A 22,381-nucleotide genomic window follows, 5' to 3' on the forward strand; every position below is an offset into this window, starting at 1 on the left:
TTCAACTGCGCAATGGACTCTGTGGGCATGTGTATTGGTTGGAAAAGTGGCAATGGACACGTATAGCAGGAACAAAAAGGAAATATATGGACACGTGTAGCAAGAGGCAAGGTTGAATCCAGAATATAGTAGTAGTTTTACTCCCATGTCGCACGCAGCGCTTCATCTGCTAAAGTTTTGGGTAGCCATGTTAAGACATGAGGGGCCTTACATTATAAGTGTCCTTCACTTTATAATGAAGTCAAGAGCTTTCTGGCACATGTGCGGCTGAGAACTGCCGGCGCTGGGTGCATCTGCTCTCAGTCACACTTCATGGGTCACTTCATCATGGACTTTCTCAGCGAGAAAAAGCAGTTCACGCCTCCTGAGGGGCTGGGCACCAAGGTTTGTGTCCGTCTTGTCTTGTATTTAATCATTGCTTCACAGACTTTGCAACCCCCATCAACTTATTTCAATTATGGCTTGGAAATTATAATAGCTAGGTGACTTTTTTGATGTGTTTCTTTGTGGCGCATCTTTGATAACTTCAAAGAGAGAGAGAGAGAGCAGTAATCATTCACAGCTTATGAACTTTGCCTCTTAACATCACTTTAACATATTTTGACGTGTTTTGTATTAATTATCTCTCTCTCTCTCTCTCTCTCTCTCTCTCTCTCTCTCTCTCTCTCTCTCTCTCTCTCTCTCTCTCTCTCTCTCTCTCTCTCTCTGTAAACCAATGTATCTGTATATCCCTCCAAGTTTGCAGTACATGAAGTGACACGCTTCATCGTGGACTGCCTGATGGCGGCCGGTGCCTCACGGGAGGTTGCAGCGGCCCACGCCGAAGTCATGGTAGCTGCTGACGTCCGTGGCCACTACAGTCACGGTCTTCAAAGAATAGGTAAAATGTAATACTGCTGAGGTGAACTGTAGAAGCCGCCCAGATTGTTATGTAGCAATCTTGGAAGTCTCAAATTCATGTCATGTTCATTTTTTTTTTTTCTCCCTACTCATTTAATTCAGCTATACGTTTTGTATGATTGCCTGAATTACGTAAAGCTACTCAAAGTCAATAGACTATGAATTTTGTCTTTGAAATAGTAGCATCTCAATCTCAATAGAGCATCAATTTCGCCATAATCCGCGGCAAGGTCAATAGAATATTAATTTCGACTTTGTTAACCTGCGGCAGATCTTTACGTGACTGAGTTGCGCCATGGTGTTACTGACGGGCGCGTCACGCCAACCATCGTGCGTGAGTCTGCCTCCTCAGCGCTGGTGGATGGGAATAACGGCTTTGGCAGCGTTGTGGGGAACTTTTGTATGGATCTGGCCATTGAGAAGGCTTGGAAAACGGGCATAGCTTGCGTCTGTGCTAAAGGTAAGTTACGCAACATGTACGTTGTCTTATATTGTTTTATGTATCGTGAAGTATTATCAGTGCAGATGTATTAGGGAGTCTTTTCACGTTATTATCGTTGCTCTTATATTGCTGCTTGTTTGATGTTTGCCCCCCACCCTCCTCCCCAGTTAAGGATGATAAATATGGATCAATTTCTCCAATCCTCCCACCACAGCTTGTTGGGGTTTGGTTCTTTGAAATGATACAAGCGGTGGTTAAAAAAAGATTAGTTCTGTCATACAGATGTAGATTGATTTGACCTGGGAGGGGGGGGCGGCAGTAATTGACCCCTCAAGAGCTGTTGCCCGAACAGCGAAAGCCACCAGCGTGAGCGAGGCAACAGTTAGAAGAATTTGTTCATCTGTCAGTCAAGCTCCCCTTCAGCCTCAGTGGTCAGCGTTGGCTCAGTCATTAGGGAATCTTTAAGATAATGTTGAGCAAATTGACTACCTTCTTGCAGCATACCGCTTAGAATGAAGCACGGGATGGATAGGCAGAAGTGTATATATCGTAATCGTTTAAGTCTCTCTCTCTCTCTCTCTCTCTCTCTCTCTCTCTCTCTCTCTCTCTCTCTCTCTCTCTCTTCTACAGGAAGCAACCATTATGGCATTGCCGGTTGGTACTCCATTCGAGCCGCTAAGCAGGGCCTTATTGTGAGTACTTACCCGATTTGCATTTGTACGGGATTGAGTCGAACAGATTATGACCTATTTTCAATACAAGTTATGTATTTATTCAGTAAATTCATGTATGTTGTTTGCACACACTTATGTAATGCATCACTTTTTTCCTTATCAGGGCTTCAGCTTCACTAATGCCTTCCCAGGTGTCCTCGGAACACGTGCCAAGAAGGTGGGTTATCAAATGATGATAAACACTTATTATACCTGTAATTATCCTCCTCCTCCCAACTCATTAAGGGGGCCACTCGGCAGATGGCATGAAAAAGCTCGACATTTGGGCTATTTTCAATTTCCTTACACGTGTCTGAAATCTCGTTGTCGTGCGGCAAATGGGTTATTTTATTTTATTTATTTATTTTTATTTATTTATTTTATTTTATTTTATTTTATTTAGGTATTTGTAAGTAGATAGAGGCGCCTCAGACATTTGAATGCCCACACGAGTCGAGGGATTTAAATCTCGCATGTAAACAAACCAAGAAATTAGGCTGTAAACGTGTTCTCTCTCTCTCTCTCTCTCTCTCTCTCTCTCTCTCTCTCTCTCTCATTTAACAGATTTTATTGTACGTCTAGCAGCTGGACAGCGTTACTATTCTTCCTCTCAGCAACTTCCAGCCGCGTGAGTGCTGTGACTAGTAAACACACCACCACAAACCAAAACGGACTTGGATGTGATGTTAGTTCACACGCCTCCACCTAAAGATACAAGTGCAAAGAAGAGAAAGAAGCTCATTGGTAGTGAAGGTGAAATAGATATTGCTGACATGGAGGAGGAAACAAGAAATATGTTTGCAGGTCTTGTGTGTAAGCTGTCATGGTGAAATAGAGGCCAAATTTTCATATTTTGGCTTGTCCGTGAGAAACCACTTCTCCGCATAGCACAATGCCTGCACACTACAATACTGAATTTACAGGGGTACAGTATATTCCTGTTAATCAGGAAGAATTGTTATTTTCATAGTAAAAACAGGTCACACCTGTGTTTAAATTGTTATTATAATTATTGAGGACTAACACCAACTCCAAAGGATAATTATTTGGAATTAAAAAAGGTATGGAAGAAGTGTAATGATGTGAGAAAGAAAGTTAGGTGTAGACCTATGGGAAAAATGTTAGACGTGAGGCAAAGGATGGGTGAGGAATGTAAAATGTATATAATGTGTCATAGTTAGATTGTTGAAGGCATTCAATGATCTGATGTTTCTAGGTTTGTGATTATTTCAATAATGCTAGGATCTAGGGCCAGTGTGTACTAGCCTCCCTGGTAGTACAATATTTTATATTAATATCTAATATTAACACATCAAATTAAAACTGCATGTACAATACATCTATTAACTCTTTAAGAGAACACAACTCTTTGTATTATGTGTAAATTTTAGAAAAAAAAAAAAAAAAAAACGAATGGAGAGAAATTTTTTTGGATTTGAAGGAGATTCTTGCTGGCTAGGGTCTCCAGCGACAGAGAGCGTGACGTCATGGCTGAGTTGACGTTTCGTTGAACTAACCTTAGGTCTCTCATCCTTGATGTGTGCTTGGATCCAGTGTTGGTGAAGGGTGATGCCCCATTTTGAAGGTTTAACAAGATACAAACACTTATCTGAAGTTTTAAGATCATGTTTGATATAGGTATTTTAAGAGTCTCCCATGCTAGGAAAGTAGTAGTACAATTTAACCCTCTGATTCATACTTTTTCTGAATATACATAGTGATGGGCTGAACATACTGAAATCCTTACCTTTTGGGTACACACAGGAATTTTGCATGTTGCTATGGAAAATTGACTTAATAATGCTTGTACTCATTTCAAAATTGATATGTGTAACTGTCCCTCTGCAGGCTGCCTTTGGCACCAACCCAATAGCTGTGGCAGCCCCAGGGAAGAATAACGATAACTTTGAGTTGGACATGGCCACCAGTGTAGTAGCCAGTGGTAAGGTGAGCAAGAATGTCATCCTTGTATTGTATAGCTTGAGTAATGTGTGTTTCAGTAATTTATTTAGAATTTTGCTCTAAATCAAATTTGAAGTAGATTATATGACATTATAAATTTGTCTTATAAAGGATATTAAGCATTATACAATACTTGCTTCAATTGTAAGTTGGCAAGGCTTTTACATTGTGATGGATAAAAATAGTAAGTTCCCTTAATATTCTTAACTTTGCAGGTATGTAGTCAAGGGATCTCATGGTAAAGAGACAAGCTTACATTACCTTCTTTACATGCAGGTTGAAGTGGCTCATCTCAAGGAGGAGTCCATCCCTTTGGGTTGGCTAATGGATGAAAATGGGAAACTTACCTCAGATCCATCTGGCATAACAGGCGATGCCATTCTGATGCCCCTTGGAGGAACAGAGGAGCATTCGGGCTATAAGGGCACAGGCCTGGGCATGATGGTAGAGATCTTGTGTGGCATTTTATCAGGCAAGTATGAAGGATGCTGCCAGAACAACATTTTTAGGATGGAAGAATGAAATTTTTATTTTATATCCATCTGTCTATGTGTTTTAACACCTTCTCTCAAAACCCTTAAGGAAATATTCATATACAACACTTACTGCAATTCATACACATTCTTGTTACAGTAAGTCCTTTCACTCGCACTCCATCCTTCCCAAAGGAACCATAATTGATCACCAGTGGTATAGGCAGAGATCGTCTGTCTGTGTAATAATGTTTTACTCTGAAGAGTACAACAGTATACCTTGCTCTTACAGGAGGAGACTATGCCCATAACATCCGTGACTGGAAGACATTTAACCGGCCAGCCAACTTGAGTCATTGCTTCATCGCCATCAACCCAGCACTGTACGCTCCAGGCTTTGAGGACCGCATGAGCGACTTGATGGATTCCTGCCGCAGCATGGAACCAGTAAGTGTAACTGTGTCTGTTGTTTACCTCGAGTTATATTAACACCGACTGTCTTTTGTCTCCCCATTTCCTTGAACAGAGCACACAGATTTGCTTTTTCTTTGTGGTGCATAACAAGGTATCCCCAGAAAGAAAACTGTTAAGAGGTGGGAAATACAAAATAAACCCTGCTTCCCCAGGCTGATCCCAGCAAGCCAGTGCTGGTGGCTGGGGACCCTGAGCGAGCCCACAGTAAGGTAGTGATGGATGAGGGGGGTATTACCTACCACCCCAACCAGGCCAAGCAGTGTGTGAGTACTCTTGTGCAACTCTATAGCTGTTATGTAGCTGTAGAGCTTCCACAAAGTGCATCTTACTGTATGCATTTCTTGGAAATATGGAATCCCACTGAATTTCTTATAAAATGGACACACACCATAATGACAGACTTTGTAAAATAGCACATCATAATTTAGCATAGTGACCTTTCTTTAGATTTTCTGCATATCTTCTTAAACTCATTATTTCATCTTGCATTCATTTTCAGTGGCAAACAGCCAAGCTGCTTAGTGTTGCTCCAATGACTCCTGTGTGAGAAAAGGACAAGCCAGTGTCTATAAGGTATGGACCAAGAAATCTGAAGTGCAAGGTTGCAAGCAGGATAAAAAACATTGTGTCCAGTATTTGTTTCTCCTTAAAGTAGAACCCAGTCATTAGACTTGGAGAAAGAAGTTCAATAAAACATTGAATGGATACCTTTTTACATAAGACTGCATTGTTTTTATCCTGCCTTTCAAATTTGTGAGTGTAGACCAGGATGGACAACAAAGATAGGTAGTCTAGTAAAAGAGGATAAAAACCAAGATTAAAGCATCATTTGAAAAATTACTTTATTGATATACAAGTATTCTTCACCAGTGATGGTTGAGGCTGATGTGCCTTGCTTGACTTATGTAATTCTAAGGTGACCAGCCTGTCAGACTGATGAAACAAATTGCATTTAAAATCTTAGCCTAAAAACCCATAGGATCTAAGTTTACAGTCTAGGCCACTTTGAGGTCATGTTTCTTCAGCAATGAATTAGCATTACCCATTTGTATGGTAATAGTTAAGTGACGAGTGTATACAGATATGTAGTCACTGTGAAGAGTAACAGAGCAATGAAATACATAGCAAAATGAAGTGTATATCAAAGGCATCCCTACCTTCACCATGACAAAAAAGTGAGATTTCTTTAACTCTCTGTGTGTATCATGCACAAATGTCTGGAGTGTTTTCCAATAAAACTCACAAGGCAGTGGTGCAAAATGTGATCATATGGTATGTATGTTGATTATATAGCTGGATCTTCTCAATATAGGAACAGTTATGCTAGCTTTAGGAACTGATTATAATTGTCATTAGCTGCTTTTCTTGCATTTATGTTTTATTGCTTTAATGCATATCCTAAACTCTCCCGCTGAAGGGCAAGATGGGAATTGTAAAGGCATTGTGTCAAAGACCACCACCACTGGTCTACTTCAAAGGTGCAGGAAAGAGCATGTACCAGAGATATTATTTCTAATGTCCCCACTAATCAATCCATTAACAGTACTAAATGTAGCACCAGACTGAGACATCACATGAAAGTTATGCATTGAATATTAGGTAGATTTAATTGCCTGTTTAGTTTAGTTTTTCCTACAAGTATGTCTTAACAAATTGAGCAATTAAACGAGTCTCAGGCATTCATTTAACAACAGTGTTTGTACTGAGTGGCAGTCAATGCAAGCCATGATTGTCATGGTGTGAGAAAAATGGAATTGGAATGCTGATAACACGGAAGTTTAGTTGTTGACATTGCATTTGGCTATGTTAATGTTCAGCATATAATGAATTACATACTAAAATCCTTCATAAATGCCTACTGAACTGGCATTGCCCAAAATCTTAGTGTTGTTCTGTTAAATGCAAAGCTTTGAAATTGAATTTGAATGCATTAAACCTATTATACTGATAGAAAACAAACTAATTAGAATCTTTAACATCAAATAAAACATCCATAGAATAACAAAAACATTCTATTAACAGTGTAACAAAACCATAACAACAACCTGAACGTATACTGAGTAAGAAGTGACAAGTGCCTGCATTGTGGAAGAGTGCAATGGAGCATGGCTTTTAAGCTTAAGAAAACTTAGCATATGATCCCCTGAACATGTCTGAGCATAACAGGTGAATGTGGTTGCTTTCCGTGTTGCACCACTTCACTCCATTGGCTTGACGCCCAGGGCCATGGCCAGCTTCCACTGCAACAGCAGAAAATTAGAATAAATGACTTGTGCCTCAGACAGTTTTATCTAAAACAAATAACGTTTTGTTCAAGTACTTACTGAGTCATTGATCTGATTGATATGGTAAGTAATGCCACCGTCCTGTTCCACCTTGTTGATGTGTTGGCGCTCCGGGTCTCCAGCAACAATGACTGGCTTGCTGGCATCAGCCTTAAACATGACCAGAAAGCCATTTGAGAGAGCCTATTGTGAGAAAATAATCACAAGCAAAGCAAACAGGTAATGTGGTAGCCATAGATACTAATGGTGAATCAACTCACTGGTTCCATGTTGCGGCAGTGGTTCATCAAGTCGCTCATGCGATCCTCAAAGCCCGGAGCAAAGAAAGACGGGTCCAGTGCCATGAAGGCCTGGCCCAGATCTGCCTCCCTGTCAGTGTTCATCCATTTTCTTACATTTGGTCCATACTGACCTCCTGGAAAAGGTAAATTAATATGTACCAGACTGACAGTCCCTTGAAATTGTTAGCTGAGCCAAGATACCTGCATCACATTATGGAGTTACCTAATTAATCCAAGGACTCAATCTGTGGATCATTAAACCATGTCATTATTCTCAAATCACATTAGAGTTTTTCCTTTGTAGGTAAGAACTGAAATATGATGCTTTCTTTTTTACAATTCCCAAAAACTATATGACCGAAACTGAATGTCTGCACTAACCTGACATGATGCCACAGAAGACCTCCACTAGCATGCCGAGACCGTAACCCTTGTATCCTGAATGTAGCTCAGGGCCTCCAAGAGGCATAAGGGCTCCATGCATGCCCTCATTGGCATCAGTAGTAATTTGTCCCTCTTTATCTATGGCCCAGCCCTCGGGAATGGGCTTGTTCTTCCTGCGTTCCACTTCAATCTTGAGGAGAATCAAGTGATTTTTTGTAGCAGTCTTTCATGGAAGTTCATCACAATATCCTGTTGTTGATACTACAGTAGCTGATTGATACAGACTGTATATTCATTGTTAAACTAATAATAATTCAGCCAAAAGTTGACCTTTTATTTTATACATTTGCAAGTTATTTTCATTAACTGTTCTTATATACTAAAAGGTCATCATAATAAATATTACACCCACCTACTGAATAGCTTCCACCTACTGAAGACCAGACATGATAAAATTGCAAGTGTTAGTAAGCATGAAAAGGGAAACAGCAGATGCAAGTGAGAGCAGTATTACAAGTATGTGGAGGAGAAATCAGTGGCAGGATGCTGAGGACAATAAACAGGGTTGTCTCTTTACATGTGATTGCTGTGTACATTGAGGTCCTATGAGTATATATATGCAGATGATGCCACAACTCAGTCATTATAATTTATAATGTTTTGTTTAAGTGAAGGCCATTCTTTAAATTTTGATTCTTCAGCTGTGGGGAAGTACTGAGGAACAGGAGTTAAATATAGATGGATGGACAGATAGAAAGAAAGTGCAACACTATAATTGGCAAAATCATGCAACACAGGATGTATGAGCCTGATCTTGCATGTTAAACCCTCACCTTCCCCACTGCCACCACACAGGTTGCCATGTCCAACACAAAGTCGTCCCCATCCTTCCCTGGTGCTGACACTGAGATGGGGTTGGTGCCAAGGGCAGCCTGGGGAACAGTAGGAAAGAAACAAAACTTTATAATATTAATAACAGCATTTACAGTGGTATATTAATAACAAGATTTACAGTGGTATCCTGACTTGTGAGTTTAATTCGTTCCATGACAGACCTCATAACTCAATTTGCTCATGAGTCAAATCAATTTTCCCCACTGAAATTAACTGAAATGCCATAAATCTGTTCCAACTCCCAAAAAACACCCCAAAAAACACAATAAACTATTGATATCACAAACCTCTGTTTACCAAATTTCTGGTATAACAATCCCTTTAAGGCTAGTGAACATTAATTTTATTTTATGAAACTTCGCAAATTATGGCATGTTTCAAAATTATTGAATGTTTGCTTTATTTTATGAACATCCTAGGCTTTAAAATGTGGGAGAGTTGGCTGACACACAGTCAACAGCATGTCTGAGATGAATTGCAGCTGTGTGACAGCCGTTGAGTGATCTTGACAATGGCCGATGACATTCTCTCTCTCTCTCTCTCTCTCTCTCTCTCTCTCTCTCTCTCTCTCTCTCTCTCTCTCTCTCTCTCTCTCTCTCTCTCTCTCTCTCTCTCTCTCTCTCTCTCTCTCCATATGTGTTTGTTATATCAAGGGTTTACTGTAAGAAAATGTGTTTATAAATAACAAATGTATAAAAAAAATGAAGTGAACGAGTGAAACGAGAAATGCTGGGCAGATGTTGTGGTGCTCGCTGTGCCAACTAGCGGCAGTGTATCTGAAGCTTGCTTGTATCTCGAATTTTGGCTCGCAACTCAAAGCAAAAAGTCATTCAAGCAACAGCTTGTACCTCAAAAAACCTGTAACTTGGGGCACTTGCAACTTGAGCTACCACTGTACTTGTCTTTCATTAAGTTATCTTTGTAATTTTATCCAATTTTCAGCGTACATTAAATCTTTCTTATGGAATGAATTGTTAACTTAATGCTACAGTCTTTAACACAATCAGGTGTGTATTTGCTGTTTGTGTTTGTGAAGGGCAAGGAATGGTAAGCTTTTTTTTTTTATTATGTAGGAAGGACACTGGCCATGGGCAACAAAAATCCAATAAAAAAATATGCCGACTGAAATACCAGTCCCATAAAAGGGTCAAAGCAGTGGTCAAAAATTGATGAATAAGTGTCTTGAAACCTCCCTCTTGAAGGAATTCAAGTCATAGGAAGGTGGAAATACAGATGCAGGCAGGGAGTTCCAGAGTTTACCAGAGAAAGGGATGAATGATTGAGAATACTGGTTAACTCTTGTGTTAGAGAGGTGGACAGAATAGTGGTGAGAGAAAGAAGAAAGTCTTGTGCAGCAAGGTCACGGAAGGAGGGGAGGCATGCAGTTAGCAAGATCAGGAGAGCAGTTAGCATGAAAATAGCAGTAAAAGACAGTTAGATATGCAACATTGCGGCAGTGAGAGAGAGGCTGAAGACAGTCAGTTAGAGGAGAGGAGTCGATGAGACGAAAAGCTTTTGATTCCACCCTGTCTAGTAGAGCAGTATGAGTGGAACCCCCCCCAGACATGTGAAGCATACTCCATACATGGACGGATAAGGCCCTTGTACAGAGTTAGCAGCTGGGGGGGGGTGAGAAAAACTGGCAGAGACGTCTCAGAACACCTAACTTCATTGAAGCTGTTTTAGCTAGAAATGAGATGTGAAGTTTCCAGTTCAGATTATAAGTAAAGGACAGACCGAGGATGTTCAGTGTAGAAGAGGGGGACAGTTGAGTGTCATTGAAGAAGAGGGGATAGTTGTCTGGAAGGTTGTGTCGAGTTGATAGATGGAGGAATTGAGTTTTTGAGGCATTGAACAATACCAAGTTTGCTCTGTCCCAATCAGAAATTTTAGAAAGATCAGAAGTCAAGCGTTCTGTGGCTTCCCTGCGTGATATGTTTACCTCCTGAAGGGTTGGACGTCTATGAAAAGACGTGGAAAAGTGCAGGGTGGTATCATCAGCGTAGGAGTGGATAGGACAAGAAGTTTGGTTTAGAAGATCATTAATGAATAATAAGAAGAGAGTGGATGACAGGACAGAACCCTGAGGAACACCACTGTTAATAGATATAGGAGAAAAACAGTGACTGTCTATCACAGCAGCAATAGAACAGTCAGAAAGAAAACTTGAGATGAAGTTACAGAGAGAAGAATAGAAACCATAGGAGGGTAGTTTGGAAATCAAAGCTTTGTGCCAGACTCTATCAAAAGCTTTTGATATGTCCAAGGCAACAGCAAAAGTTTCACCAAAATCTCTAAAAGAGGATGACCAAGACTCAGTAAGGAAAGCCAGAAGATCACCAATAGAGCGGCCTTGACGGAACCCATACTGGCGATCAGATAGAAGGTTGTGAAGTGATAGATGTTTAAGAATCTTCCTGTTGAGGATAGATTCAAAAACTTTAGATAGGCAGGAAATTAAAGCAATAGGATGGTAGTTTGAGGGATTAGAACGGTCACCCTTTTTAGGAACAGGTTGAATGTAGGCAAACTTCCAGCAAGAAGGAAAGGTAGATGTTGACAGACAGAGCTGAAAGAGTTTGACTAGGCAAGGTGCAAGCACGAAGGCACAGTTTTGGAGAACAATAGGAGGGACCTCATCAGGTCCATAAGCCTTCTGAGGGTTTAGGCTAGTGAGGGCATGGAAAACATCATTGCGAAGAATTTTAATATGTGGCATGAAGTAGTCAGAAGGTGGAGGAGAGGGAGGAACAAACCCAGAATCGTCCAAGGTAGAGTTTTTAGCAAAGGTTTGAGCAGAGTTCAGCTTTAGAAATAGATGTGATAGCAGTGGTGCCATCTGGTTGAAGTAGAGGAGGGAAAGAAGAAGAAGCAAAGTTATTGGAGATATTTTTGGCTAGATGCCTGAAATCATGAGGGGAGTTAGATCTTGAAAAGTTTTGACATTTTCTTTTAATGAAGGAATTTTTGGCTAGTTGGAGAACAGACTTGGCATGATTCCGGGCAGAAATATAAAGTGCATGAGATTCTGGTGATGGAAGGCTTCAGTACCTTTTGTGGGCCACCTCTCTATCATGTATAGCACGAGAATAAGCTGTGTTAAACCAAGGTTTAGAAGGTTTAGGACAAGAAAAAGAGTGAGGAATGTACACCTCCATGCCAGACACTATCACTTCTGTTATGCGTTCAGCACACAAAGACAGGTCTCTGACACAGAAGCAGTGGTCATTCCAAGGAAAATCAGCAAAATACCTCCTCAGGTCCCCCCAACTAGCAGAGGCAAAACGCCAGAGGCACCTTCGCTTGGGGGGATCCTGAGGAGGGATTGGAGCAATAGGACAAGATACAGATATGAGATTGTGATCGGAGGAGCCCAACGGAGAAGAAAGGGTGACAGCATAAACAGAAGGATTAGAGGTCAGGAATATGAGTAGGGTGTTGCACCAATTCCTCTAGGTCATGGAGGATAGCAAAGTTGTAGGCTAGTTCACCAGGATGGTCAGTGAAGGGAGAGGAAAGCCAAAGCTGGTGGTGAACATTGAAGTCTCCAAGAATGGAGATCTCTGCGAAAGAGAAGAGGGTCAGAATGTGCTCCACTTTGGAAGTTAAGTAGTCAAAGTAGTCAAAGTAGCTGCTCACCACAAAAGTGATAAGCACATTTTGTTAAAGCAAACAAAAATTAAAATCAAGAAATTGGTACATAGGTTATTTGTGTGATAATTTAGAGGAAGCAAGAGGAATACATCACCTTCTTGGCACGGGTGGGAGCCACCAAGGGAGATGTGTTGGTCACACTCATTCCCTGCAGAGACAAAATATGTGCATATTTATGAGAAGTAATATTTAGACTGAATATACCATATTAACACATGACTCATATTTAAGACAGCATTATTCATGAGTTCTGAGTGGTCCCTGTTTCCTTGATGTTCTCTTTCATGACTCACTGTGTCTCTTCTTCATCATTAAATTGAATGTATACAATTTACTTTCATTGATAACATCTTTCACTGCATAACTATGAGCTTAAATGAGTATACACATACCATCATTGTGGCCTTACCAAGAGTCCTTCCTTAGTGGCCCGCATGGAGTACCACCCAGCAATGCCATAGTGATTGCTTCCTGCAGAAAGAAAATATGTTGTGATGCAACAACTCTTAAGACTCATAGTATATACTGTACAAACAATATGAATAGTTCATTTGCTCTTGATAATTTTTCATAAAAAGATATTTGTAAAAGAAGAGGAAAACGATGCCTGGCTTTCCCTAAAAGGAAACTGTTACTGCTAGATCAACATCAGACACACCTCGGGTGCAGACCCAGCCAATGCCTGTCTCCTTGGCCTTCTTGATGGCAAGGTCCATACAGAAGTTGCCCACCACAGGTCCGAGGCCATTGTTACCATGAACAAGTGCAGTGGAAACACTCTCCTTAGTGATGGTGGGCACTGCACTGCCATCACACACCTTCTGTTTCACATCATTGACATACATCTCTGAAAACAGGATGTTCTTGAATAATACACTAATGGTCTTTGTTTATCACCTTTATAACTCCCTGAGGATATATGAGTGGAGCAGGGATGGAAATGAAGCAAGAGTTAGAAGGGCATAAAAATATAATGTACTGATTATCCTAATAATTACAGAATTCTAACTGTAAAGATGTATGCGTCCTATATTAAAACTGCAATGTGTATTTTGTTATGACAGTGAAAGTTGGTCTGTGGAAGATGAGATGATAACATCATGATGCTTAACCATGGTGAAGTGGATCTGCAATGTCTCGCAAAGGGACAGCAGAATCACCACCTTCAGTCTGTGCCCTTTCTTCATTAAATGAAAGGTACATGGCTTATATAATAAGTTCATGAAGAGCTTTGTGAAATGGCTGTAAGAAAGTGAATATAATGGGGAATGTATTTTATTATAATTACAAATTCATTGTACTTGTATATAGAATCAAATCTTTCAGCTTGTGTTCCCTTACCCAGACGGTTGAGGCCATGGCTGTAGTGGCCACGGCGGTCAGCTGCAACAAGCACATCTGCCAGGGCAGCTGCATGGGCCTGAGGGGTGCCAACAGCTGTCATGCAGTCCACCATGTAACGGTGGACTTCCTCCACCCTGTACTGTAAATGAAACAGTGAGGTGAGTAGACTGCCTGCATGCACAATCCAGAAGGAAGGAATTATATCAAACACAAAACAGCACATTAGGGGGGGGGGGGAGCTGGTTACCCAAATTTGTTGCATAAGACAGCATGGGGAATGACACTGAACTTCTTGACCTTACACTAGCATAAATGATTCACTTCATGTGAAGTTGCTTTCATGCGTACAGAAATGACTTAAAGAACCCCTCTTGGTATACTCTATACTTTCCTAGGTTTTGTTTTAGATAAATGCATTAGAAATAAATATACAGTATGCATGTTGTATATGTGTATCTAATTGCAGTTTCCATTACTTTTTTATTAGTTCTTGCAAATTATATATGAAAGAGGTAATAAGGCATATTTTTATTCCGTATCATAATGAAGTTCTCGTTGTTAAATGTAACATATCCGACAGCTATATTTAGACATGTGGCAAAGGAGGTGGGCAGCGGAAAGGGAAGTGACTCCGTGATTAAGTCAAGAACCGCATCGCCAACTACAGTCTGCTTTCAGTAAGTATAGCTACCTACAATACAGTACTGTTGTTTGTAGGTCAGCATCTTAAGCCTAGCCCTGGAATTCTTTCTTGCGTAAAGAAGTTATGGTAGCAAATGAAAACAGTGTAACAGAGCGGAATTTGTACAAGACAAATCCCTTTAAAGTTGACTTTAATTTCTGGTGATGTAAGTGGAGAGAAACGCACGTGGCAGTTTCTAACAACCACTGTAACCTTTTAGCGTAGACCTTTACTCGCCATTCCGCCTGCCGCAGCCCACGCCCACGACTGCATTCCCCGCAGTCACCCGCACAAAACAGTTTTCTTCAAGATTCAATGCTTTTGAACCAATGCCATTACAACACAATACAATATACGAATATAATATAACATTACCTTCGTGGAAAGGCCATCAGGGGCAGTAAATTTTGCCTTTTCGTCGGAGAGCTGAGGCATCTCGGTCGATATGGAGCGGCAGGAGAGGATGATTGGGGAGCGAAAGTTACACAGTGGTGGCGAGGCTCGCTGGGAGTAACTAGTACTGGAGCTCGGTTGGTAACAGGAAGATAGTTGTTGTCTGGTTGATGTTGGCTGCTCATTGCCAAGGCCACACGGTTTCCTTGTTCGTCTTGTCACCAATCTCCTTGCTCCCCAGTCCCGAAAAACTCGAGTTAGCCACATTTTCTGCAGGTGTGGGGCTGCGGGAGTCATTAAACAAAAACGGAAACCATAGGAAATTATACAAATAATGATGCTGTAGAGCTTTTGTCCCAAAAAGATTCGTTCATTGTGGTTAGTCTAATATTTTCGCCTCTAGACACACAACAACTAGATTCGGTTGCTGTAGTTGGTTTATCTAAAGTTTTAAGAGCAGGATTTAAACGTTTTTAAACGTTGCCGAATCTAATTTTTGATGTCTTGCTAAGGAGATGTTTATGAATGGATAAGCTGTGGAAGCACACCTGGCCTGCCCCACTTTAAGGTGAGAAACGTACTGACACCCACCCTGTTGGCAAGATTTCGTGGCATCTCTTACGGCAGCAAAAGCATCTATTTTTCTTGGCGCCCCATCCCCTCTTTTGCTTCTCCGTGGTGCATTGCGACTGGCTGGTGCACAAAGTCTGTTTTGGCAATTGAAGAGAATAGGGTGGCCCACTGACGCCAGTACTCTTGTTGTTAATGGTAGATGTACTGTAGGATTTCAAACTATTATTTGGCAACATAGCCTTTTGTGTTATCCGGCAGGATACTCATATGTGGTTGTTGCATAATGATAAGCAGGAGGTATTATGTTTTGTGAGTTAGGAGATATATTGTTGAGATGCGGCGCAGCTCGCTCTCTCTCTCTCTCTCTCTCTCTCTCTCTCTCTCTCTCTCTCTCTCTCTCTCTCTCTCTCTCCGTGTGTAATTAAAGCTGTTAATGTAATTAAAAAATAATTGTGGTTAATTGTACACACACACACACACACACACACACACACATACACACACACACACTGCCTTTGTTAGGAACGCAAATGTAAACCGTAGCAGGCAAGTATAGGTAGGTAGTGTGTAATGCACATGCATACCCTCACAACATTAATTAACGTCAAAATCCTGTACAGGTGCCAGAGAACTGAAGGGTGAAGGACACACACACACACACACACATTGCCTAGTGCGAGGAGCGTACAGGGCAACATGCAAGGGTCTTTCCACTGTTTCGTCCTTGGCCGCGGCTGAACCCTCGATGGATCTAATTACGATTCATGACTCGGCGCCATGATCCGACCCCTTGAAGTGAAGCTACGTTACCCACTAGTGCGGGGAAAGTTAACCCATATTCTTCTATTCTTAGGAGCCGGCAGAAGTGTGTAAACGCATTGAGGAGTTGCGTTCATAGTGTGGCAAAGTAGTGACTGATAACCACTTGCGTTGTACTCACTTCTCAGTTTATTGGGATGTGGTCAAACCTGTAAGTTATCATAAGTACATCACTTTTTTTTTTTTATGTAGGAAGGACACTGGACAAGGGCAGCAAAAATCTAATAAAAAAAAATCCCCACTGAAATGCCAGTCCCATAAAAGGGTCAAAGCAGTGGTCAAAAATTGGTGGATAAGTGTCCTGAAACCTCCCTCTTGAAGGAATTCAAGTCATAGGAAGGTGGAAATACAGATGCAGGCAGGGAGTTCCAGAGTTTACCAGAGAAAGGGATAAATGATTCAGAATACTGGTTAACTCTTGCGTTAGAGAGGTGGACAGAATAGTGGTGAGAGAAAGAAGAAAGTCTTGTGCAGCGAGGCCGCGGAAGGAGGGGAGGCATGCAGTTAGCAAGATCAGAAGAGCAGTTAGCATGAAAATAGCGGTAGAAGACAGCTAGATATGCAACATTGCGGCGGTGAGAGGCTGAAGACAGTCAGTTAGAGGAGAGGAGTTGATGACACGAAAAGCTTTTGATTCCACCCTGTCTAGAAGAGCAATATGAGTGGAACCCCCCAGGCATGTGAAGCAAAACTGAGAGTGAGTGAGAAAAACTAGCGGAGACGTCTCAGAACACCTAACTTCATAGAAGCTGTTTTAGCTAGAGATGAGATGTGAAGTTTCCAGTTCAGATCATAAGTAAAGGACAGACGGAGGATGTTCAGTGCAGAAAAGGGGGACAGTTGAGTGTCATTGAAGAAGAGGGGATAGTTGTCTGGAAGGTTGTGTCGAGTTGATAGATGGAGGAATTGAGTTTTTGAGGCATTGAACAATACCAAGTTTGCTCTGCCCGAATCAGAAATTTTAGAAAGATCAGAAGTCAGGCGTTCTGTGGCTTCCCTGCGTGATATGTTTACCTCCTGAAGGGTTGGACGTCTATGAAAAGACGTGGAAAAGTGCAGGGTGGTATCATCAGCGTAGGAGTGGATAGGACAAGAAGTTTGGTTTAGAAGATCATTAATGAATAATAAGAAGAGAGTGGGTGGCAGGACAGAACCCTGAGGAACACCACTGTTAATAGATTTAGAAGAACAGTGACCGTCTACCACAGCAGCAATAGAGCGGTCAGAAAGGAAACGAAATGAAGTTACAGAGAGAAGGATAGAAACCGTAGGAGGGTAGTTTGGAAATCAAAGCTTTGTGCCAGACTCTATCAAAAGCTTTTGATATGTCCAAGGCAACAGCAAAAGTTTCACCAAAATCTCTAAAAGAGGATGACCAAGACTCAGTAAGGAAAGCCAGAAGATCACCAGTAGAGCGGCCTTGACGGAACCCATACTGGCGATCAGATAGAAGGTTGTGAAGTGATAGATGTTTAAGAATCTTCCTGTTGAGGATAGATTCAAAAACTTTAGATAGGCAGGAAATTAAAGCAATAGGACGGTAGTTTGAGGGATTAGAACGGTCACCCTTTTTAGGAACAGGTTGAATGTAGGCAAATTCCAGCAAGAAGGAAAGGTAGATGTTGACAGACAGAGCTGAAAGAGTTTGACTAGGCAAGGTGCAAGCACGGAGGCACAGTTTCGGAGAACAATAAGAGGGACCCCATCAGGTCCATAAGCCTTCCGAGGGTTTAGGCCAGCGAAGTAGTCAGAGGGTGGAGGAGAGGGAGGAACAAGCCCAGAATCGTCCAAGGTAGAGTTTTTAGCAAAGGTTTGAGCAAAGAGTTCAGCTTTAGAAATAGATGTGATAGCAGTGGTGCCATCTGGTTGAAGTAGAGGAGGGAAAGAAGAAGAAGCAAAGTTATTGGAGATATTTTTAGCTAGATGCCAGAAGTCACGAGGGGAGTTAGATCTTGAAAGGTTTTGACATTTTCTGTTAATGAAGGAGTTTTTGGCTAGCTGGAGAACAGACTTGACATGGTTCAGGGCAGAAATATAAAGTGCATGAGATTCTGGTGATGGAAGGCTTAAGTACCTTTTGTGGGCCACCTCTCTATCAAGTATTGCAAGAGAACAAGCTGTGTTAAACCAAGGTTTAGAAGGTTTAGGACGAGAAAAAGAGTGAGGAATGTATGCCTCCATGCCAGACACTATCACCTCTGTTATGCGCTCAGCACACAAAGACGGGTCTCTGACACGGAACCAGTAGTCATTCCAAGGAAAATCAGCAAAATACCTCCTCAGGCCCCCCCAACTAGCAGAGGCAAAACGTCAGAGGCACCTTCGCTTGGGGGGATCCTGAGGAGGGATTGGAGTGATAGGACAAGATAAGGATATGAGATTGTGATCGGAGGAGCCCAACTGAGAAGAAAGGGTGACAGCATAAGCAGAAGGATTAGAGGTCAGGAAAAGGTCAAGAATGTTGGGTGTATCTCCAAGACGGTCAGGAATACGAGTAGGGTGCTCTCTCGCCACACTCGTCCCACGTCGGCCCGTGTACCTGCTTGTGGTCTAAGGATTAGAGTGGGTTTCGCTTAGGGAATAGTCTCATAATGAAGGAGCAAGGGTAAACTAATATATGCTGTTGGGTCTTGTTGTGGAAGTATGTGGCCAACTGTATTATGCCAGAACTATGTAGTATAGGCCGTCCACCCTTTCCTCCAGGGACTTGTATAGGTAATATTTATAAGAATAAATGTAATCATACATAATTACGTCCGTCACAGCGAGATGGTTATAACCGAGAAACTACCAATTGCACTTGATTAATTGCTTATTCATATATTTTGCTATATATTCACTCGGTTAACACATTATCCCTTCAGTGACATAATGTGTTTGCTGTGAGACCGTAAGGTTTGGTTTTCCAGGTGTGCATTCGAGCATTATCATATTAAAAAGAAATCCCTGGTCGTGTGTACTTACCAGGCAAGGGGAGACGTGACGAGTAACAGGAAGCAGGTTGGGCAATGATGGATGGTCATGCAGACAGGCGTCACTCTTTAAGTGGACTCCTTGAAGCCCCATGTTACATAGTGTGAAATCTCTTTTTAAATGGACTCCTTGTGCTGGTTTCTTATTGATATAGGAACTGGTCTTTTGCATATTAGGCTTAAAAGGTTCATATGGTATTCTTATGAAGATATGTGAATAATTTTTAATTGAATCTCTTCACCCTGGTTCTTTATCAATATGGGAAATCACCAGTTGGAAATTATGCTTAAAAAGTTAGTATGGAATACATATTAAGGTTTATTAAGTTAGTATGGAATTCATATAAAGGTTTATTAATCATATTTTGACATTCTTACATAAATTAAAACTTATACAAAGCTTGCATTTTCGAGTCCCAGGTACTTTTGGGGCTACACAGGTACAGTAATGACATGTGTACTTGTGGAAATCTTTGTGCTTGCCATGTATTTCTTAGACTCTCCCCACAGAGGAATACAGTCATTACATCACATAACCTTTAAGTAACCTGAAAATTTTTCCCAGCCAGGTGACACAACCATTTCTTCTGAACCCGAGGGAGTGGTTAGTGTAAGGTGTTGTCTTTACTCATGCCAACACACACTGTACATTATAAGTTGCATTAGTAATGCAAAAGCAAAACATGTTTGCCAAATGTAATGATGGATTCTAGCAATAATTAATATATTGTGTTAAGGCAGTAATAATATGAAGTTAAAATTTTTTCATCTTCATTTAGTGTCATACCTAAAACATCTCTGGTCTTTGCAGGAAGGATGCACATTTCAAGAAGGATACACACTGAGAGAAAAGCAGCTAGCCATGTGCTCCTGCAAGATCGTGAAGTTACAAGCCTGTAACTTTACCTACATTTCCTACATTTTAAGTAAAATGTATCTCCTACCATGGTAAGCCCACAGTACTTAACTTCTTGAAACAAAGTTGACTAGAACATTATCCACAAGATTACCAAGGTCACTTAACATCGAGTTGTATGTAGAGGAATGTTGTTTGAAATGCATTAAATTTCAGCATGCATTAACAAATAATGGGTAGAAAGGATTTTCTGATTACATGCAGAGGTGCAAAAAGCAAGCAAATTGTTGGGAAGAGTTTAATAAATGATGCATAGGGAATCAAGCATGGTATGTTGGTAACTTAACTAGTTAAGAGGCTTAAATGAAATTTTACAGCAAATGCACCCAATGGAAATCATTACTGAAGTATTCAGTATTTGTGTTATAAATGAATAACAAATAATACAAGAACACTAAGTACACAGATTGATCATGGAAGTAGGATCAATCTGCATTTGAGGGAACAATTAAAATGTCTTAAGTCTCTCTCTCTCTCTCTCTCTCTCTCTCTCTCTCTCTCTCTCTCTCTCTCTCTCTCTCTCTCTCTCTCTCTCTCTCTCTCTCTCTCTCACCACAGCCCATAGACCCACAGTATGTTCACAAACCACACTCACTCACCATGGCCACTCATATATTACCCCCCCCCCCCAAGTCTCTCTCTCTCTCTCTCTCTCTCTCTCTCTCACCACAGCCCATAGACCCACAGTATGTTCACAAACCACTCACTCACCATGGCCACTCATATATTACCCCCCCCCCCCACACACACACACACACACACACACACACACACACACACACACACACACACACACACACACACACACACACACACACACACACACACACACACACACACACACACACACACACACACACTCACGGTCCACTAGCGTAGTGGTTAATGCACTTGGCTCGCAACCGAGGGGCCAAGGTTCGGACAGAGATCATTTGGATGTGTCTCCTTACATGTGTAGCCCCTGTTCACCTAGCAGTGAGTAGGTACAGGACGTAAGTCAAGTCGTTGTCCCAGTGTGATGTATGTGAGTAGTCTTGGTCCAACCCAAAGATTAGTCAGTATGAGCTCTGAGCTCCTTCCATGGGGGGGACAGCTGGCTGTCTCGAGAGAGACCAGTAGCAGACTGTACAGTGAAAAACACACACACACACACACACACACACACACACACACACACACACACACACACACACACACACACACACACACACACACACACACACACACACACAGTATGTTTACAAATCTCTCTCTCCACAGACTCACAGTATGTTTACAAATCACAGGCCCTCATATATCACTCTCACTCACATTTCCTCTCTCTCATCATTAATGAGCTGAATTTTAACATAGTATGGCAACTGTGACCATCAAAACACAGATAAGTGAATGGCTATTACAAATGTCAAGGTACTCATTTGTACATTTTGTTCAACAGTGCGAAATGTAATTTTAACAACAACTACACTTATATTTCATAAAATCTATAGTCAAGATGAATTGCTGTTGCACATTCTAAGGCACTCATTTGTACATTTAACTTTACATAATTATCACAACTGTATATATATATTTCTTACCATAACAAATCTTGAATACATATATACTAGGGGTAAGAATTTTATATATAGTTTATGGAGGTATTTTCATTGTGCAAGAAGTTTAGTTAATGTTAGATAAAGCACTCAAGTAAATATATCATCATCACTACAGTCTGATAATTTCTCAGAATGCTCACTATTTACAGACAGCTTACTACTATCCTTCTCTCCTCTCAGCAGTTTCTTGAGAGAAGGAATGCCTGGATCAAAGACGGAGGAATCACTGTCCTCAGAATCCCCATCAGTTGTAGTGGAGATTTCACTATGTATGCTGAAGTTCTCTCTCAGTGCAGGAGTCTGATCTGCGGTGCTTGAGATGTAAATATTTTCATTCTTTATTGAAATACACATGTTTGGGTCTAAGGTCTTTACTGCTGTAGCCGAAGCCCTGAGAGCCGCTAACCTTATTTTAGGCCACGTGTAGCTGACCTTCTCCTTGGCTGACCAGATCATTGGCTGCCAGAGAAACATTTTATCCAGCCACGTCCCACTATGGAGCCACGTCACCAGCGCAGCAATCTGGTCCACCAGTTTAAAGCGCTGGACGTGCAGGATCTGAAGAATGATGCATTAAAGGCAAGTAGCAGTGGCAGTCTTGATTTGAGTTAATGATCCACAA

At 41.3% G+C, this 22,381-nt stretch overlaps 3 protein-coding genes across 16 annotated transcripts in view; 1 reads left to right on the forward strand and 2 right to left on the reverse strand.

The window, feature by feature from the left end:
* The window catches only part of LOC135089817 (uncharacterized oxidoreductase YjmC-like), a 23,152-nt gene continuing 771 nt past the window's right edge, over positions 1-22,381 (forward strand). The window contains exons 1-16 of one of the 5 annotated variants that reach the window (XR_010261652.1): positions 1-384; positions 739-880; positions 1,172-1,360; positions 1,973-2,034; positions 2,180-2,233; positions 3,904-4,002; positions 4,294-4,489; positions 4,783-4,937; positions 5,117-5,227; positions 5,464-5,537; positions 13,527-13,659; positions 13,808-13,964; positions 14,387-14,483; positions 20,057-20,193; positions 21,940-22,080; positions 22,176-22,338. Coding sequence is in view for 1 of the 5 variants with exons in the window: in XM_063985909.1 (XP_063841979.1) it covers positions 313-384; positions 739-880; positions 1,172-1,360; positions 1,973-2,034; positions 2,180-2,233; positions 3,904-4,002; positions 4,294-4,489; positions 4,783-4,937; positions 5,117-5,227; positions 5,464-5,511 (1,128 nt within the window). In the remaining 4 variants the exon portion in view is untranslated. Of the gene's footprint in view, positions 385-738; positions 881-1,171; positions 1,361-1,972; positions 2,035-2,179; positions 2,234-3,903; positions 4,003-4,293; positions 4,490-4,782; positions 4,938-5,116; positions 5,228-5,463; positions 5,687-13,526; positions 13,660-13,788; positions 13,965-14,386; positions 14,484-20,056; positions 20,194-21,939; positions 22,339-22,381 lie in introns of those variants that run through there. The other 4 variants (XR_010261650.1, XR_010261649.1, XR_010261651.1 and 1 more) reach the window with 4 other exon arrangements.
* On the reverse strand, positions 5,782-15,419 carry LOC135089816 (uncharacterized oxidoreductase YjmC-like). The gene is made up of 10 exons (XM_063985908.1): positions 14,864-15,419; positions 13,804-13,945; positions 13,121-13,309; positions 12,872-12,933; positions 12,557-12,610; positions 8,748-8,846; positions 7,912-8,104; positions 7,510-7,664; positions 7,289-7,399; positions 5,782-7,204 (listed from the first exon to the last, which is right to left on the reverse strand). Exons 1-10 carry the CDS (start codon positions 15,176-15,178, stop codon positions 7,163-7,165), a joined length of 1,362 nt encoding a protein of 453 aa, XP_063841978.1. The 5' UTR covers positions 15,179-15,419; the 3' UTR covers positions 5,782-7,162.
* Positions 19,581-22,381, reverse strand: part of LOC135089813 (uncharacterized) — an 8,636-nt gene continuing 5,835 nt past the window's right edge. For all 10 annotated transcript variants that reach the window (XM_063985894.1, XM_063985901.1, XM_063985900.1 and 7 more), the window contains one exon: positions 19,581-22,317. In XM_063985894.1, the coding sequence (XP_063841964.1) occupies positions 21,847-22,317 (471 nt within the window). In that variant the 3' untranslated portion in view covers positions 19,581-21,846. The remainder of the gene's footprint in view (positions 22,318-22,381) is intronic.

This window comes from Scylla paramamosain, chromosome 33, assembly GCF_035594125.1.
Source record: "Scylla paramamosain isolate STU-SP2022 chromosome 33, ASM3559412v1, whole genome shotgun sequence".
Classification (NCBI taxonomy): Eukaryota; Metazoa; Arthropoda; class Malacostraca; order Decapoda; family Portunidae; genus Scylla; species Scylla paramamosain.

What these genes read in the sequence shown, in the direction of transcription:
- LOC135089816 (XM_063985908.1), bottom strand. Translation starts at nt 15,178, where the DNA reads ATGACTCCCGCAGCCCCACACCTGCAGAAAATGTGGCTAACTCGAGTT. An exon ending in CCACTAAGGAAGGACTCTTG is followed by an intron (nt 12,611 to 12,871) that starts GTAAGGCCACAA and finishes TTGTCTCTGCAG; the next exon opens with GGAATGAGTGTGACCAACAC. An exon ending in ACTGCCGCAACATGGAACCA is followed by an intron (nt 7,400 to 7,509) that starts GTGAGTTGATTC and finishes GTCATGTTTAAG; the next exon opens with GCTGATGCCAGCAAGCCAGT.